Source organism: Cetorhinus maximus, chromosome 8, assembly GCF_964194155.1.
Source record: "Cetorhinus maximus chromosome 8, sCetMax3.hap1.1, whole genome shotgun sequence".
NCBI classification, from domain to species: domain Eukaryota; kingdom Metazoa; phylum Chordata; class Chondrichthyes; order Lamniformes; family Cetorhinidae; genus Cetorhinus; species Cetorhinus maximus.
Genome location: NC_135886.1, coordinates 101,147,666 through 101,161,938, shown reverse-complemented (window position 1 = coordinate 101,161,938; position 14,273 = coordinate 101,147,666). Strand labels below are relative to the sequence as shown.

General features: G+C 45.0%; 1 protein-coding gene across 1 annotated transcript in view; it reads right to left on the bottom strand.

Moving 5' to 3' along the window:
- Nucleotides 1-14,273, bottom strand: part of LOC144683842 (sodium/hydrogen exchanger 2-like) — a 197,766-nt gene that overhangs the window by 84,236 nt on the left and 99,257 nt on the right. The window contains exons 6-7 of the mRNA XM_078547326.1: nt 6,951-7,040; nt 4,684-4,754 (exon numbers count right to left, since the gene is read on the bottom strand). Coding sequence (XP_078403452.1) covers nt 4,684-4,754; nt 6,951-7,040 — 161 coding nt within the window. The remainder of the gene's footprint in view (nt 1-4,683; nt 4,755-6,950; nt 7,041-14,273) is intronic.

Here is a 14,273-nt window from a genome sequence, read left to right as displayed (position 1 = left end):
AAGAGCCTTGGCACCTGGGAGTATCTCAGGCTGTAAGTGTCATGGGAGCTGTCAGACAGACTCGTACAATCAGCATCCTGTGATCACAGACTATCTGCCCATCCTGTTGACTAAGGCACCGGGCTCACCTGCTGGCACCTTGATGGCCACACGTGTGCAGTCTATTGCACCCTGGATGGGGGGGAAGCCAGCAATGGCCGCAAAGCCTCTGGCTCGCTCTTGCTAGCTGGCTTTGTCTGTAGGGTAGTGAATGAAAGTCAATGCACACCTGAACTTCTGTCATCAGCTTGACACAAGTGTGGGCAGCTGATTGGGAGACTCCACACAGATCCCCCACTGACCCCTGGAAGGACCCGGAGGCATAGAAGTTGAGGGCCCCTGTGACCTTCAGAGCCACTGGCATGGAGTGTCCACCCACACAGTCGGAGCTGATCTCAGGGCTGATTCTCTGACAGATGGACATCACTGTCTACCTTGAGAGACGGACTCTCCTTTGGCATTGCGCATCAGACGTTGCTGCATCGCCGCCTGTAAACCCAGACAGCAGGATAGTGGTGTCTTCTACGGCCCCTTCTGCCTTGGACATCCTGTTGGCCCTGCGTCCCTTGTGCCTGAGCCTCTCCTCCCACAGGTCACTCCCCTGGAGGCTGAATAGGGACACCTGGCCTCCTCTCCCTTCTGGGCCTCTCTTCCTCAGAGGAGGAAGAGGTGCCTCCAGCAGAGAGCACAATCCCCATTCCCAGGGTAAGGGAAGGCTGTCTGATACCTGGAAGGCCCCAAGTGGCATGAATCCTCCAGCAGCCTGGAAACAGCACTGAGTCCTGAACTGAAGCCTCTTATTTCTATCAAAGCAGCTCTGAAGCGAAATTAAGATGTCCCGTTCACACAAGCAAGCAGCAGCAAGTTATACCCTAAACTACAAACCGCTCACATTTACAAGCCCACTAACCACTCTTATCCCACCCGTGGATGAGGTTTTTTGAAAATGTGGCCTTCCTGCCTGCCTGTTTAGCCTGTGCAATGGCCTGAAAATCGCACAGGCCACGTAAACTCCAGGACAATTGGTGTCTCAAGAGCCTTAACTGGCTAATTAATGGCGGGCACCCCCCCCCACCAAGTCTTCATCGTGTGCCCGCCTAGTGAAACATCGTGAGAGTGTGCGTTGACGCCAGCACGCTTGGCCGACATCAACGCGTATATTTCACGCTCGGGCGTGTCGGGCGCGCGCCCGCACGCTGAGCTAAAAATTCTGGCCCATGTCTTTTATAGATTTGCCAAGTGTGATGCAGGAGCTGGGTGGGAAGAGGCTGAAGCATCCTCAGAGGAAGCCATTCACTCTAAGGAAGAACCTCACATGATTCAAGCGCACCCTCCACGAGCTCAGATATGCATACCTCAGTGGGCCCTCAAAGGCAGGCAGTTAGATTACCACATGGTCTACCACCCATCACAAGTAAACAGGACTTGAAGCAGAGACAGTAGTGGAAAGTCGTGACTGGAGGGTGCAGGACACAACAAGCACTGCTAAGTTGGCCACAACTGATAAATCTCAGCGGTCAACATCAAGCCATTCTGGAGCATCAGCAGAAAATGTGTGAGGTTCTGTCACCATTTCCATATGCTGCAAAACCTGGACAACATTCAGGCTTGGGCTGATAAGTGGCAAGTAGCAGTCATGCCACACAAGTGCCAGGCAATGACTATCTCCAACAAGAGAGAATTTAACCATCTCCCCTTGACATTACCATCGCTGAATTCCACTCTATTGACATCTTGAAGTTATCATTGACCAGAAACTAAATTGGGCCAGCCATATAAATACTGTGCCTACTAGAGCAGGTCAGAGGCTGGGAATTCTGTGCCGAGTAACTCACCTCCTGACTCCCCAAAGCCCATCGACCATCTACAAGATACAAGTCAGGAGTGTGATGGAACACTCTCCACTTGCCTGGATGAGTGCAGCCCCAGCAACACTCAAGAAGCTTGACACCATCCAGAACAAAGCTACCCACTTGACTGGCACCCCATCCTTAAACATTCACTCCCTCCAATACCGGCACACAGTAGAAACAGTGCGTATCATCTACAAGGTGCACTGCAGGAACTCACCAAGGGTCCTTAGACAGCACCTTACAAACTCACAACCACTACCATCTAGAAGGACAAGGGCAGCAGATGCATGGGAACACCACCACCTGCAAGTTCCCCTCCAAGTCACTCACCATCCTGACTTGGAAATATATCGCCGTTCCTTCACTGTCGCTGGGTCAAAATCCAGAAACTCCCTTCCTAACAGCACTGTGGGTGTACCTACATCACATGGACTGCAGCAGTTCAAGGTGGTGGCTCACCACCACCTTCTCAAGGGGAATTAGGGATGGGCAATAAATGCTGGCCCAGCCAACGAAGCCCACATCCCATGAAAGAATAAATTGAAAAAGCTACCCACTCTCAGATAGACATTGATGGAGTCTGTCTCTGGCAGTGTGCTATGAAGTCTCAGGTGTTGCCGAAGGAGCTTTGGTGAGTTTCTGCAGTGCATCTTATAGGATGGTCCACGCTGTTGCCAATGTGCACCTATGGTGGAGAGAGTGAATTTTTAAAGTAGTGGACAGGGTGCCAATTGTTCTGTATTCGCTGGTTTGTTGCATATTTTATGTATTTCGGAGATATGGCAGTAGTTTTTAAGTTGCAACAGGTTAATTTACAAGAATTTTAAAATATCTCAGCAATCACAAAATGTCTGCACACCTGCTTGTAGTTCAGCTTCTAGTAGCTTCTGTGATGTCTGATTATTTTGCTCTGAGTCCACAACCAGGCTTAACCAATCAAGCACAGTGATCATTGATCAGCTAACAGACTGTCACTTATTCTGTGTATCAATGTTTATGCAATTTTAATGGTATTTAACTAGTAACCTAGAGGTCATAAGCTCAACTTGGTCACCTGTGACAACGGGAGGCCATTATTCTGCTGTATTATCTGGCGTCATAAGACCTTGTAACATTGTGGGTACTCTGGTTGATGTTAGCAGACGATTCCTTAGCACATACATATGACAGCGGCTTGTTTGAAATGGACAGATGCCTCCACTAAAATAGCAGAAGGGATATTGTACAATAAGTACAAAAATGTTCATCTGCTATAATTACCAACCATAGTTTTGAAGCATGTCTGTAGATTGTTAACCAACTTGAATAAGAATGCTTATAAATGTTGTTAGCGAGGTGGAGACAGGCAGGTATTGGGAATTCAGCTGAATAGCTGCCAATGTTGAAATTGCTTCTTTTTTTCCCTTCTTGGAAGGAGCCTGTATATATTCTGCATTCTAAGACTGGAAGATTTACTGGGATCTGCTACTTATTCTGTGTATCAATGGTTATGCAATGGTTTTGGTATTTAACTAGTAACCTAGAGGTCATAAACTCAAACCCCAGCATGGAATGTTGTGAAGACGAATCCAATAAATCTGGTAATCTGTAGACTGGCATTAGAAAAAAATATCACAAAAGTTATGTTTGGTTTTAAAACCAACTGGTTCACTCATATCCTTCAGTCTGGTCTGTGGGTGATTCCAATCTCATGCAATGTGATTGATTGCTCATGCCTTCATGGGAAGTCAAAATAGGTGCACATTCTAAAGAGTTTCCCTGTGTAACGGCTGGGATTGTCTCGGAATGTTTAATTCTCATTAACAGAATTTACAAGTTCTATTATGTTGTTTAAACAATAATCAGATACTTTCAGAGGTGAAATCATTCTCCTGGGCCTGTAAATTAGTCATACATCTAAATATTGTTTTGAATATAGCAAGTTATCGGGAACATTCAAATAAGATATGTTTTCCCAATGCAATACTGGCAAAATGATTACCTTCATTCAGAATCTTGTCTGTTATTTAACACAATAGGGACTGATGGAGAGATTGCAGGCACAAGGCTGGATTTAACATAGACAACAGAAGTCCAATTGCCAGGGCTGAAAGAAAAGGGGGAGGAGAGGTGGGGGGGAGGAGAGGTGGGGGCGGTGGAGGAGGTGGACCCCACCCCGCTTCAGCAGATGGTGGGACCCAGCGCACCATTTTGTCAGCAGCAGCAGCCAATCAGAGGGCTGGTAGCTCAGCAGCCTCAGCAGTGTCACCACTGGTGGTCGCAACTCCTGGGGGTGCTCCTCCAGGATGGCTGTGAGCTCTCAAAGTCAGGTAAGTGGAATCCGGGTGCACTGGAGTCAGGCAAGCAGGCCCCAGTGAGGGGTGGTGTTGGGAGGGGGGTTACTGACAGGTGGCATCGTTGCCATGAGGTTGTGGCCATTGCTGCCAGGGGACACCTCTGTGGGCCCGATTGCCCAAATAGGAGCCAGCGCGGAGGCTGCCAGGGTTAACCAGGTAGTCTACCCAGGCTGCAGTGGGCATACCAGCTGCTGGGAAAATGCCAGTGGAGGCAGGAAGAGTGGCTCAATTGGGCCGAGGGTGGGTGGGCCATTTCCCACCTTTCCCTTGGCTAGTAAAATGGCATGGAAAGAAGATGTCAGATATACTACCCGTCGCCTTCCCACACTATTTTGCTAGCCTTCCTGCCTCCCAACACACTCCACAAAGCACTGGTAAAATTCAGCCCACACTGACACACTACGAATAGAATAAATTCACCCTCACACACACACACAGATTGAAGAATCATATACCTGTCTTTCCAGTAATATTGGCCCCAATGTCCACAGATGTCTTCGATACCAGCCAATAAATGATCCAAGAACTGCAGAAAACATTTTACAAAATCATTCTGTCAATTAATAATCATGACCATTTTGTATATCATGAGGAATCTTACATACGAAGGCAGTTTTTTGAAGGAAGGAATTCAGAGACTTCCATCCTCATTACACCCAATTTTGGATATATCTGGGAGAGGCAGGGGGCAAAAGATCAGGCGGGAGCCTCATCACCACCTTCTTGCTGCCCACGGCCTGTTCTAGGATTGGCAGTAGCCATTGAATACATCCCTCCAAATCTAGGTGGGTCCATTCGCAATGGGCAGTGATGATGGCGAGGTGTCTCGGGTTTTAATACCCATTATTACCGTGGTGGCAATGCTGGGCACAAGGAATTTCATTATGTTAACTGGGCTCCATTGTTGTTATGGTGGTCGGGAGGAGACGCAGGAGTTTAAAATGTCAAAATGCCTTTTTTTGCAGTCAAATCGATATATCAAACTTGTGCTTCCTCTTTAACTGGTTCTCCTTCACTGCTACAGGCTAATATTGGAGAAAAAGCAATGTGTCATAACAATTACTTAGGGCAGGATTTTCCTGTTGCTGGGCGGGTGGGCCCGGTGGAGGCCGGGAAAAGGCCCATTGCCTGCGATCAGGACTGCAATTTCACACTGGGTGGCCAATTAACGGCCAGCCGGCGTGAAAGACATGCTGAGAAGCTCAGCGCTACCGGGGTGGGGGCAAATGCAAAAGTCTGGGCATGTGTGGGGGAGCGCGCACTGAAAGCTCCCTGAAGGTAGGGAGCTGCCTCAGGAAGCTGAAGAATTTTACAATCAAAAATAAAAATTTTGAAAATCTTAAAACTATGTCCCCACATAGGACTCACTCACACGAACAGAAACATGATAAAAATTATGTCCAAGCATTTTTATTTTTTAAAAATTAATGTCGGAAACCTCATCCTGCCCGTGGATGAGGTTTCCTAAAAAATCCAAAGGCCGCCTGGCTGATTCGCCGCCTGCCAATTGTAAGGTTGGACCGGCAGCGAAAAATAGCACTTTATGAATTGATTAATGGCCTTATTAGGCCTGTTAATTGTCAGTGGGCACTCTGCCGACTCTCGTGTGTGCCCGCCGACCGCAATATCACACGAGTGCGCAATTATATCGGGACGCTCGCCTGACGTCATCGTGCGCTATTTCATGCTGGGGCGTGTCAGGCATGCCGAGTGGAAAATCCTGCCCTTAATGGGGGGGGAGAGGCTGTTCCAGGATGGCAGTGGGAGTTTTGTAGGGCCACTCCTGCCCCATCAGGGGCCACAAAAATACTTACTAATTACCTTTGTTTGGGCCTGTCTGGCTCCATCACCCATGGGAGTCACTTCAGATGTTTGGCTGTGGAAGTCACTGGCAGGGCCAGCATTTTTTGCCCATCCTTCATTTCCCTTGAACTGAGTGGCTTGCTAGGGCTATTTCAGAGGCCAGTTAAGAGTCAACTATTTTGCTGTGGGTCTGGAATCATACGTCAGCCAGACCAGATAAAGATGGCAGGTTTCTTTCACTAAAGGCAATGGTGAACTAGATGGGTTTTTAGGACAATTAATATTGTCATGGTCACCATTACTGAGACTAGCTTTATATTCTAGATTTGGGGGAGGGGTGGGGAGAAGGGAGAATCGGGTGCACGGAACTGCCTCATGGAGATTAATTTGATTATGAAGAATTGAAGAAGAGAATTAAAAAATTATTCAGACATGTCCCCTCATGTGACAATGTCACATGAGCTGGAACATGTATATGAATTTTAATAAAAATTTTTATTAAAGTTATAAACCCTTCATGAAACTTCATCCCGCCCGTGGATGAGGTTCCATGAAAAATGCGAAGGCCGCCTGCGCTCTTCGCCTGCCTGCCAACCTTAAGGTTGGACGGGCAGCCCTGACAACTACTTTAATTAGGTAATTCATGGCCTTAACAGACCTTTGCCAGTTCGGCGGGTGTGCAGCCGACTCCGGTGCGCCCCCGCCAAACTGAAGATCGGAATGACGCCCAGTGATGTCAGGATGCACGCCAGATGTCACCACACGTCATTTTACGCATCGGCGTGCGGGGCCTGTCCCTGCACGCCAGACGGAAAATTCTGGCCTATGTTGCACTGACATGCGATATGCTAAAATAAATTAAATTAGAACTCATACCAATGTTCCACTAACACAAGTGGAGGCTGTGATTGAAACTTACCCGAATATGAATCTGCTCACTTACAGTTGGAGGTGCTTGACTTGTTCTTTTAACTTCTAGTAACTCAACAAGTGGTTTAATTGTCATTCCCTGTGACAATGAAGACAAGAGATAAATGTTAGTTCAAAAGCAAAATACTGCAGTTGTTGGAAATCTGAAATAAAAACAAAAATTGCTCGAAATACTCAGTAGGTCAGGCAGCTTCTGTGCAGAGAGAAGCAGAGTTAACATTTCAGATCAATGTCCTTTCATCAGGACTGAAGAAAGATAGAAATGTAAGAGTTTTAATGCTAGTAGGAGGGGGGAGGGGGAAAAAGGAAGAGCAAGCGGGAAGGTCTGTGATAGGGTGGAAGGCAGGAGAGATTAACTAACACAAGATTCCATGATGCAAAAGCCAAAAAGAGTGGTAATGGGTGTAATAAAGAAACAAAGGTTGGGTCCAGATGAGATGTGAATGGCCATACAGCAGCCATCTGAATGCAATATGAAGTCAGCAAAAAAAAGACAAAAACACATAAAACAAGATGGAGGCAGAGGTTATGATCTAGAATTGTTGAAGTCGATGTTGAGTCCAGAAGGCTGTAGTATGCCAAGATGAGAGATAAATGTAATCAATTTATTAAATATCACCACCATTAACAAAAATTGACTTTGTCTGTATTTAATTATTTAACTGCATTGTCACACCACATGCAAAAGGTTAACATAAGATCATTCAGGACAAATCATTAACAAAAGCATTAGACCAGGTCCACTCAAGCGCACTACAGTGATATTCACAGATTTGAATTAATAAGGCCCAGACAATGGAGGGTTCAAGGTGACAACTGGTCAAAATTATCACATTGAGCTGATGTAACAGTCAAAGACTGACTCCATTGCAGGTTTCAGTTGTGGCTCAGTTGGTAGCACTCTCGACTCAAGGTTTTGTGTGCTGCTCCAGAAATTTGAGGAGAGAGAGAGAGATTGAATGTTTGCTCACTGCATGAGACTGTGTTGACAGTGACTCAGTTGGTAGCATAATTGCCTCTGAATCAGAAAGTTGCAAGTTCAAGTCTTACATCAGAGCCCTGTCTGCTCTCAGATTACCACTGCTTAAAGAAGAGCAATTGATTTCTCCCTGGTGTCCTGGCCAATATTTATCCTTCAACCATTTTAGAATATACAGTAGGTTATCTGGACATTATCTCATTACTGTTTGTGGGACCTTAATGTGTACAATTTGGACATTGTTTCCTACATTACGACAGTGATTGCACTTCAGAACAGTAGCTTTGGGGAAACATGAGGTTATGAAAGGAACTATATAAATGTACCTTTCTTTCTTATTTGATGAATAACTGTTCTGATTTGAGATTTTCAGCTATCTTCTACCTTTGCTTTGAGATGTTAAACCAGGTGATCTCAAGTCGACTGGGCACAGTTCAAAGGATAAAACTCAACTTGGAACACTGGGCAGAATTTTCTGGATGGCAGGGGGTGGAGCAGGCACAGTTGGGCGCAGACCCAATCGCCACTCACGGTCAGGTCTATGTTGTTACTCACAATAAGAGGTTCTGATGGAAGAATTAATCCAGGCTGGTCTGTTGGTTAAAGCTGGTTTATTTCCAAGACAACTCCTCAGTGCTACTAACTTCCTAGTAGCTTCCACAAAGTGTTCCAGCTGTACCTTTTTATTCTATTCAGTTGGGATAATTAATGCCCATCACCTGTTAAATTACCAATTGGCTTTAAAAAGATGATTGCCATATTAACACATTCCCCTCTTTTCTTTTTTAAATTAAAACAAAAAAAAACTTGGACACTGTTTTAAACAAACAGAAGGAAATAATGTCATGTATTTCCCTTTTCATTGCATCATTATAAGACACCCCTCTTCCAACACATTTAATAATTTTTTAGAGCAGGCACTTCTTTTTGTAAAACAGTCTGATAGTCAGTGACTTGCGTCAACGCATTTTATCTTAGAGATCTCTTTTCTTTCTAACATATCCTTTATGCTGGCTAGGTCTATTCGTAGTCTTTTCTCCGTGACACTTTTCGTGGAATGAACGTTGTCCCAAAAAGACTGGCCAACAACATAACATTCTATGGGCAAATTCTTCCCACATTGTCCCTTATATAATATTTCTGTCAACATATTGGACAAGTAAACCCCCATATCTAATGTCTCTACTAAGGCTAACGTTTCAGCAGCTAAGGTGCTCTTCACTACCCTTTTTATTTTCTTGGCCTCCCAAGCCAGTGGGCAACATTTATCGTTCTTTCCCCACCAAGAATATGATGAACCCTGCTTTGCCAGAGTACCCATCTGAAAGATTTGCATGTGAAGCATCATCAAAAATGACCAGCCTCACATCTTCTGGATCACCCAAGGCTGGAAACTTGAGCACACATCTCTCCGAAATTAACTTTTTTTTTTAAAAAAGTCTTTTATTTGCTCTCAGAACTTGCTCAACTGTCACATATTTCATCATGGTACTCAGCTCCAACATATCATAACTAGCGTCAGGCCTAGTCTGAGTGCACAACCAGCTCAATCAAACTTCTCAACTGTTCCATTTCTTCCTTGGTCGCAGGATCCTCTTTTTGTGAGGATCTACCACGAGTTATTGGGATATAATTAACATTTTCTAGATAAGATTGTTGATTCAATGCCACTCCTAACTTGCTCTGCTTAATGTCTAAACGTATGTATTTAAAGGTCTCAGAAGCCTGACTTCCGACCTGGAATTCCTTCTTTATCTTCTCGATTACCCATTGTTCAAATTCTACAAAGCCTCCCCACAGGAAATTATCAACATGCATGATAAAGATTCCAGCTAGTTTCTCCTTATAGTACCAGTAGAACATCGCAGGGTCTGCCTTTAACTGAATGCAACCTATTTTCACAAGACAGACCTCATGGAAAAATACCATACTCTTGATGCATCATTCAACCCATAAACACACTTATTCAATTTCCATAGTTTTCCTTCTACATCCCGGCTTCTTTGGGTGGTTTCAAAAAAAGTTTCAAAGGGAAGTTCTCTCCCTGTAAAAACGCAGCCTTTACATCAATTGATTTGCACTCCCAGGAATAGGATGCCAAAATAGCTAAAAAAATCTTCAACCTCATTTTCCCCACAGTAGATGAGTCCCCTCTGACATCATGATCTCCTAGTCTCTCTTCAAAGCCTCGGGCTACTAATCTCACTTTGGCCTTATATGTGCCGGCTAGGAGTACCTGTTCTGTACAGATCCATCTGTGAGATAAAGCTAGCTTTCCTCAGTCAGGTATTTCAGAATTTTCCCCAAATTCCTTCCAACTTTCTAACTCTTTCTGTTTGGCTTCCTTTATCAGTTTACTTTCCAATTTATTAGCAGCTCTGTCGCAAGGACTTCTACTTCTATTGAGAATGCTAGCTTGCTCTCTAGTCTTCCTTGTTAAGCTACGGCCTCTACTCACATTTTTCTCCCTTTTTGGGCTGCTACTATATGATCGTCCTCCCATGCGAACAGAACTCTGTTCGCAAGTCTGTGATCTTTTTCTAGGGCCATGACCGCTTTCTGGTCCACTGTCAGAACTCATACTGCACCTTCTGGGTTTCCACATCTTTACCTCGGTTTGCCAATCGATAGGTCTTGTCTCCTGTCCTTTGTCCTGCACATTTAGCCAATGTTTATATTTACCAGTGGCCTTTCCTGCTCTCCCTATGATGGTGGCATCCCTCCACATACTGGTCCCTTCTGGCATATATGTTACCTTTGTTCCTACTTTGGATAGTTGCCCTTTTGCATGAATAGCGTTGTCCTGTACCTCAGTATTACTTTGTTCATATAGTCAGTCAACCCTGCATCTGCGGACGTCTGCTCCTCATAACTACCCAGTTTATGTGTATGGGAAGTGTATGGTGCCTCCTCGCATTCTATGTCCTGTTTAGAACCTGTAACAGTAGTCAGTACCAATTAACAGTGAAGAATTTACCCTAACAGTTTTATTGCTGTGTTGCATAATTACTACTTTCCCATCACTCCCTATAACCTTGCGAGGTCCTTTCCACTCTTTCTGGCCTTCCCTTTTATAATATACCATGTCTCCTTGTCTAAACTGTATTCCTGATGGTCTTATGTGGTGCCATAGGGTTTGCCGAATTTTCTCCGAAACCTCAGCTTTAATGAAAGATTTTCTGCCCGCGTGCAAAGCGTTCAGATGAGCACAAAAAGTGGAGCTAGTGCTAGTCCCTTCTAGAGCAGGGGGAGCATCTGACAACACCAAAGGTAACTTTGGATTTCTTCCGTACACCAACTGATGTGGACTGAACCCCCCGACATTTGCAGAGAGTTCTTTGTGTGCACCTCCCACGCTAGCGCCATTTGCAGTTTACAACCTGGTTGATCAGCTAATATTTTATGTAACATGTCGTCTATTACCGCATGGTTTCTTTCACAAAGACCATTACTAAATGGGCTTTCAGCTGCAGTTTGCATAACTATGATGTTTAAATTTTCGCACATATCTCGAAATTCCTCATTCGCGAATTCCCCACTATCATCTGTGAGGAACTCCGTTGGTGTTCAGAATCCTGTTCCTACCCATTTCTCCATGGCCTTATTGACAATGGTCCTTTTGTCTTTACTATGTATCACAGTGAATAGACTAAATCTGGTTGCCATATCTATGAGGTGTAGTAAAAATTACCCCTATCCTAGTCCCAAACTTTCAAGTCCAATGACATTGCATTGTTAAACTCCCTGGCTAGTCGCAAGCTCACAACAGGTCGCCGTGGTGTCTTGCGATATTTAAGGCAAATTTCACACTGAGCAGTGACTCGTTCAATAAGATTCTCATGTCCTTTATCAACCACTCCCACATCTCGAAGCAGAGTCTTTGGTTTCTGTGGCGCTGGATGTGCAAACTGTCTATGTAATTTCCAAATGATCTTTTTGTCCACCGAATTCTCATTCTCAGCAGTTATCAAAGCTTCATTAACTTTTTGATGAGGAATCTGTGGCTTCCTTAGTGGCAAGCAGTAATGGCCTGACCAAGTAAAATGGAGATCCACATTTTTCCCAAACACGACTACTTTATCATTCTTCATATCTAGCGTTATCTGAGCCTTCTTCATCGCAGGTCGACTCAACAATAGCGGTACCTCGCTAGAAACCACATCAGTACTGAAAAAAAGATTGATCCCTGCTATCTTACAAGGGAGGACCACCTATTTGGAGGATGTTAATGTATTGTCATCTCCGAACCTGAAGCAGGTGGAGCTTTCATACACCTTGACCTTCTGCCGGTCTGCCCCATTGAGAGACTCCAGATAGCAGTCAAGCCAGTCCATGCTGCACACTGTAGAAGTGCAACCATTGTCCAGAACTGCACAGCTGAAGGAATCTACCATCAAGATACTCATCACTGGATTCAAACTCTTAGTGATTGATACAATTCCATCATGGCAGTCACCATCATCATTTTCAGTTTCAGGTGAATCTGTCTCGTGGGTCACTTCAAAAACACGATTCCTTCGCTGTGGGCAGTTCATTATGTAATGGTACTGGGAATCACACCAAAAACATTGATTAACCATTCCCCGTGGGTTTTTTGGTTTAAACATCGACGGTCACCATCTCAGACATGCTTTTTGCCCCGACTCTCAAATTGGCTAGGGCTACAACCATTTTCAGACCTCTTGTCATTAAACCCATCTTTGTATTGGAATCTTTGTCTAATATTTGGTCAACCGTGAAATTCAGTCACCATTGAATCCTATCCTTTGTTTTACAGCATAGTTGTTCGCATTTGCTAAACAAGGTTAGTGTTTAAAGTGGCAGGGAACAACTGTTTCCCCAGAATTTTTTTTAGGGCAGCAGCCATTTGTTCTAAGAAAGGTCCTTTCCCCCAGAACTGAACCCCTGTTAGTACTAAAAGATAATCAACATGGGAAATGCGAGCACAGTCCAGTAATTTAAATGCCAATACCGATTCTGGAATTTCAAGTTCAAATCACTGTAGTCTCCTGTACCATTTTTCAAAATCCATGATATATTCTTACATGGAATGATCATCTGATTTCCTAAACCTATCAAAGATCATCCACGCTACATACACTTCCAATAACTCATCCTTTTTGTAGAACCTATTCAAAAATTGTATCAGACGGTTTAATCCCTCATCATGATCCAAATCATCCACTTTCCACTGTGAAAATACTTTACTCCTTGTCTTACTTTTGGCTGGTAATGATAATGCCAAAGCCATATCTTGCTTCTTCTAGGGTATAGCAGTAACCCAGGTCCACATTTCAACTTCAGCCTTCCATTGCTGATAAGGTTCAGAGTCAGAAAAAATTGTTGGATAATCAAAGCTTGCGATTTTGCACCATCCTTCCACCATTCCATAACTTAAATTGTTAACAGCAGTACACTTCTTTTCCCTCAGAGGACTGACAGAAAGCTTCATATACAACAATCAATCAGCAAAACTTAAAGTTCATCCCCTGATACCATGTTATTCACAAGAGGTTGTAGTGGAAGAATTAATCCAGGCAGGTCTCTTGGTTAAAATCAGTTTATTTCCAAGACAACTCCTCAGTGCTACTGATTTCCAAGTAACTTCCACACAAAGTGTTCCGGCTGTACCTTTTTATTCTATTCAGTTAGGATAATTAATGCCCATCACCTGTTAAATTACCAATTGGCTTTAACAAGATGATTGCCATATTAACACACGCCGCCATTTTACGTGGGCGGGCCAATTAAGGCCTGCCCAACATACTTCACAAGTCCCGTGCATAGCGGGAGCGGGCGGGTGGGCGGCGGCGGCGGGCGCGCTCAGCCTGCTGGGTCCAATAGTGACCTGGCAGCCTGTATAAAGGAAGGCGCCTGGCAGCCTTGGAAAGGCTGTTTGCAATGGCTGGGTGAAGGGCCTGCAGGGGGGCAATGGAGGTGACGCAAGTCCGGAGGGTAGGCCATTTGGGCAGGCCAAGCTGGAGGGTAGGCCATCAGGGTAGGCCAGGTTGGAGGGTAGGGCGGGGGTCCAGCCTCTAGTTTTTCCGATGAGTGCCTTGCTGCCCTCCTCGGGGAGGTGGCAGCACAGCGGGAGATGCTGGTTCCCCAGGATGGGAGGAGAAGGCCCCCCTACATGATGAAATGTGCCTGGGAGGAGGTGGCGGAGGTGGTGAGCTCCCGCGATGTGGTGCGGTGCACCTGGATCCAGTGTCGCAAGCGCTTCAATGGCTTGTTGTGCTCTGGAAGGGTGAGGACAATGTTGGCATTGATCACTCAGCCCAGCAGGTCGGCTTTCCCCCTGCAGCCGCCACACCCCTGTCAAGTCTGAGTGTA